Source organism: Malus domestica, chromosome 14, assembly GCF_042453785.1.
Source record: "Malus domestica chromosome 14, GDT2T_hap1".
Lineage (NCBI taxonomy): Eukaryota > Viridiplantae > Streptophyta > Magnoliopsida > Rosales > Rosaceae > Malus > Malus domestica.
Window position 1 is genome coordinate 27137466 of NC_091674.1, and position 5458 is coordinate 27142923.

The 5458-nt window shown below is 37.2% G+C and overlaps 1 protein-coding gene across 1 annotated transcript; it reads left to right on the top strand.

The window, feature by feature from the left end:
* The first annotated feature begins 1931 nt into the window (after positions 1 to 1931).
* LOC103455263 (anaphase-promoting complex subunit 8-like) lies at positions 1932 to 5093 on the top strand. The gene is made up of 4 exons (XM_070812441.1): positions 1932 to 2181; positions 2266 to 2575; positions 3262 to 4512; positions 4637 to 5093. Exons 1-4 carry the CDS (start codon positions 2096 to 2098, stop codon positions 4724 to 4726), a joined length of 1737 nt encoding a protein of 578 aa, XP_070668542.1. The 5' UTR covers positions 1932 to 2095; the 3' UTR covers positions 4727 to 5093.
* The last annotated feature ends 365 nt before the right edge of the window (positions 5094 to 5458 follow it).

Consider the following 5458-nt stretch of genomic DNA (forward strand, 5'->3'; position numbering starts at 1 on the left):
ACTTTAACGAAAAACCACATTTTTATACTAAAAAGTCAATTCTAGTACTATTTACATTACCCTTTATTTTGTCCTTATCGTTAAAACTTAAAGTTTTCAAACTCTTTTCATTAATTTTCCTTTTAATTAAGGCTTGGGAATTTGAATGCAAAAGTGTACACACACACACACACAATTGAGTGGGGGCGGATGCCCCCTCTAGGCCCTATACAGCTCCGTCCTTGTGTGCAAAAGAAAGTTCCCTGTGCCTGAAACTAAAAAAAATCATGACATCTTTGCATTTACAGTCCTCGATAACAATCACATATTCTTGTTATGACAATAGTGATCGTGTTAAGGAAGAGAGTCTCGAGTTAACTGCGCAAGTCAAGTCTAATTATACCAGAGTATAGGGATTGGGGGCTTATGAAGGAAACAACCTAGAAGCTGTTTCAGAATATATAGTCATTGACAAGCAAGTATGATGAGTAAATGCAAAGATTTTTCCTTCATAAGCCACCAATCCACGGGTGTCGAGAAAGCTATACTCTGGGACGATATAACTGCAGACAGAAATGCATGATGATTGAACAGAGCTAACATCTTTGGATAGATTTATAGAGGTATACTCAATCAGCATGTTTCCACAATGGCCATCATTCAGAGTTGGCCTCGAGATTTCGAAAATCATGCTACCAATTCAGATTAAAATGCATGGAAACAATGAGTTTGATTCAGGAAAATGGCCTCCCCTTTGAATACTAGAAGTATTTTTATTATGAACTAGTCGAAAATTAAAAACCTTAGTGCATCTCATTCTCTTTTGGAATAATTGTGCGTTCTATTCATCTCTCAAGGAGGGGTTTAGAAGACGTTACAATTCTAGGAAAGAAATAATTTACATAAAATCATATTAAACTTAGGGGGTGTATTCAATTAGGATTTTGAGGGATTTTAATTCTTTTAAGATATTCAATCAGGATTTTAAGTGATTTTTTGAAATTTAAAGTGTATTTAATTAGAATTTTGAGATGGTTTATTAAAATTCTTAGAAATCCGGGTGTATTCAATTAGGATTTTAAAGAAATTTATAACATTCTAGGTGTATTTAATTAGAAATTTATTTTAAAGAATTTGAAATTTATTTTAAAGAATTTGAGAAAGTTGAAGAATTAGAGGAAATTGGAGAGATTTCGTAGTGTATTTTAAACATCCACAAATCTCACATTTTCCCATGAGATTTCGATGAAATTGAATCAAAATTTTATATGAACCCTCTACAAATCAATTAAACTCTATAAAAATTCATGGATTTATAAATCCATTAAAGTTTCTTAAATTCTCAATTGGATTTATAAATCCATAGATTTACATAACTCTTCATTTTGGTCCTTGAGATTTGAAATCGATAGAATTGATTCCCAATCAATCATTTTGGTCATTCCGTGAAAAATCTCCATAAAATAAGGATAAAATGACAAAAAGACCCTCAATTTTTGTCAAATCATTTTTTGTGCTATTGCTTATTATATTGAAGGTAATTTTATTATTTTGATCCTTATTTAATAATTTTTCATCAAATGATCAAAATGATTGATTGTAGATAATATTAAGGACCACTTTTATTGATTTCAAATCTTAGGGATCAAAATGAAGAGTTAGGCAAATCTCAAGAACCATTTTGGTTAAAAAACCGTTCAAAAAACTTCGATCTGTACGGACCAGTATATAATGATAAATCTCAAACTCCCATTGTAATAACCAGAATTTCTCCCTAGCATATAGTTTGCTGGTTGTATTTAAGAATTTCTCCTGATGAATGGTCGAGGTGGGTACCCGTTTTAGACCGCTAGATCCATCTGAACGGTTGTAAATTTAAAACAGGCTTACGTAGAAACGGGTACAAAAATACCAGCCCAGCCCATCCAAGTTAAAATACTAAAAAGCCCTCTCAGAACCCAAAACATTTCGATCCTGTTTTTGAAAAATCTGAAAACAGAGAGCGCGGGGTGGCTGAGCAGTCAGTAGCAACCGTCACTCACGGCGCACCTTAGATGCCCCCGGCAAACAGTTGCAGCATTGGCTGAGCCAGTGAGTGAGCGAGTCAATCGATTAGATGGGTTCGAAAGAGAACTACGGAATCGAGCTTCGAACTGCGATTCGACAGCTGAGCGATCGCTGCCTCTACGCCGCTTCCAAATGGTACCTCCCAAAACCCTAAATCCCCATTTCAAATTTCAATTCTTTACATCCAATTGATGCGTCGTCGTTTCAATGATTATGCAGGGCGGCAGAGCAGCTCGTCGGCATCATCGAGCAAGACCCGGTAAAGTTCACGCCAGCGAACACGAGATTCCAGCGCGGGAGCTCCAGCATCCGGCGCAGATTCCGCACCAACGACATCACCTCGACGCCGGCTGCCGGCGTGTCGTATGTGTCCACTCCGGTGATGGAGGAAGATGACATTGTGGACGGCGATTTCTACCTCCTTGCTAAGTCGTATTTTGACTGCAGGGAGTACAGAAGAGCTGCTCATGTGCTTCGTGATCAGAACGGAAAGAAGTCGGTCTTCTTACGCTCCTATGCTCTTTATCTGGTTTGTAACTTTCTCTGTTATTTCACTCTCTGCAAGTCAAAGTTTTAGTCTTTTGATTTTTCGGTGTGTTTCGCCCATAAATTTGAATCTTTACAAGTTTGAAATTGATGAGAATACGTAGTATATAGGTAATCTAACCAAGAACACCACCAACAATTATACTGGTTCGGCGTTAGCAAGCCTATGTCCAGTCGGAGATGACAGAGTCTTCTAAGAGAGCACTTACGAGTGTGTATCACTCAAGAACCCTATGACCCCAATAAATAAGAACACTCTCGGAGAAGTGTATCCATAAAGCCAAAGAAAAACTGGGCCGAGAACATCCCCGTAAACAAGATTGACGTGGCACTTGAAAGCCACACAATGCTTTGTGCAAAACAAGCTTGAGACTTAAATACGAGAAGGCAAGTTTTTCTATGAAATAGGAATCCAATGTGGCAAATAGGATTAAACATACAACAAAACAGGTGAAAGACAACTCCAATCGGCAATTGGGTTTAGGAATCTAACGAGATTTTACATTTTGGTTGATGGGTACTTTAAGAAATCTGTGTCAGTTTAATGCTACATGATAGCAGTAGTAGTAACTTCTCTTGCGTTAAAAAATCCTTGATTTTTATGAACCTACTTATTTCATTCAGATTTTATAGTTGTATATTTTTCTTTGTTTTTATTGCCTGATGAAGGCTGGAGAAAAACGGAAAGAGGAAGAAATGATAGAACTTGAGGGGCCCCTAGGAAAGAGCGATATTGTGAATGGTGAACTTGTTTCTCTCGAGAGGGAGTTATCAACCCTTCGCAAGAATGGGACTATTGATCCTTTTGGACTCTACTTGTATGGCCTTGTGCTCAAAGACAAAGGCAGCAAGAGTCTTGCTCTTACAGTTCTTGTGGAGTCTGTTAATAGCTACCCTTGGAACTGGAGTGCCTGGTCGGAGCTGCAGTCGTTGTGCACTACAGTTGATGTCTTGAACAGCCTTAAGCTCAATAACCATTGGATGAAGGACTTCTTTCTCGCCAGTGCTTATCAAGAACTGAGGAAGCACAGTGAATCCTTAAAAAAATATGAATATCTTAAGGGCACTTTTGTTTTCAGTAATTACATTCAGGCTCAAATTGCAAAGGCACAATACAATCTCAGGGAATTTGAACAAGTTGAAGCAATTTTTGAAGAACTTCTCAGGAATGACCCTTATCGAGTGGAAGACATGGACATGTATTCCAATGTGCTATATGCAAAGGAGTGCTACTCTGCACTAAGTTATCTTGCCCATAGAGTATTTATCACTGATAAATACAGGCCTGAATCTTGTTGTATTATCGGAAATTACTACAGCTTAAAAGGGCAGCATGAGAAGGCGGTTGTGTACTTTAGGAGGGCACTCAAATTGAACAGAAACTATTTATCTGCTTGGACCCTTATGGGTCATGAATATGTTGAGATGAAAAACACCCCAGCTGCTATTGAGGCATATCGACATGCTGTAGATATAAATCCATGTGATTATCGAGCTTGGTATGGATTAGGACAAGCTTATGAGATGATGAGTATGCCCTTGTATGCTCTTTATTACTTCAAGAAATCAGTATTCTTGCAGCCAAATGATTCTCGGTTGTGGATTGCTATGGCCAAATGTTATGAAACTGAACAGCTGCACATGACTGAGGAAGCGATGAAGTGTTACAAAAGGGCAGTTAATTGTAATGACAGGGAAGCAATTGCCCTGCACCAACTAGCAAAGCTAAATTCTGAACTTGGACGTTCTGAAGAGGCAGCTTATTACTACAAGAAGGATTTGGAGAGGATGGAAGCCGAAGACAGGGAAGGACCAAATATGGTAGAAACCCTGCTATATCTTGCTCAATACTATAGGCAGCAGAAAAGATTTGAAGAATCAGAGATCTACTGTACCCGTCTTCTAGATTATACTGGCCCAGTGAGTTGCAACTTCTATTTCATTATATATGCTTATGTAAACGTGACATTGGATTCTAATGAATTATGTGCAAATGTTTCGTATCAACAGAAAGTAACCGTTAATTCTCTGCACTTCACTGCAGGAAAAGGAAACAGCAAAGAGCTTACTTCGAGGAATGAGAATAGAACAAGCTGGTGGTCCTTCAATGGATGTTGAGCACTTTCCTCCCTAATTTAGTCATGATGTATGAATATGAAAATGCTCTTGTGGAGAAGAAGATGCCCAAAGAGAATTGGCTCTAATTTAATAGATTATACAAGGTTGGTATCGGTTTGATTGATGTAATTGGTCATTGGGTATCAAATCCTAGATGAATTGGTATGAATGTTGATTACAATAGTCTGAATGTTTCTATAACTACTGCATAACTGCCATGTGCAATGGTGCTAAGCTTGTTATCTAGTTTGAGAATCGAGATTAGTGAAGGCATATTCTAATGGTACTTGAAGGGTAAGGCCTTCAAATACATGTATGAAGAATGATATATTGATAGTATTGAAAGCACAATATGAGAGAATTGTGGAGGTGTGGCATGGTCATCTTTAGGGGTTGATATATACTTAAGAAGCAAGAAATAAGTAATTTTCTTTTGAAAAGAGATAATAAAATGCAATTAATCAGTCCACTAATTATTTTTTACAACGAGTAATGTTTAAGATATTGAAAGATTAGAGATGTTCCAAAAAATACCTTATATGTGGGGTACTTTACCCAAGCATAGGCTTTTAAGTATGATTTATTTTGTTATCTAGATGCAGTCTTTGTCCCTCTTAAATTTTTATGCACACAGCCAAATGAAATGACCCAAAATTTTACTAATTGTAGGTTTTTATATGTTTTTTCTGAAATTAAACCAGAATAATTCACATTATTTCTGAAAAGCTGGAAATGAACAAAATAAGCA

Coding starts and splice junctions, on each gene's coding strand:
- LOC103455263 (XM_070812441.1), top strand. CDS start 2,096: ATGGGTTCGAAAGAGAACTACGGAATCGAGCTTCGAACTGCGATTCGA. Junction 2,576..3,261: donor GCTCCTATGCTCTTTATCTG/GTTTGTAACTTT, acceptor TGCCTGATGAAG/GCTGGAGAAAAACGGAAAGA. Junction 4,513..4,636: donor TTCTAGATTATACTGGCCCA/GTGAGTTGCAAC, acceptor ACTTCACTGCAG/GAAAAGGAAACAGCAAAGAG.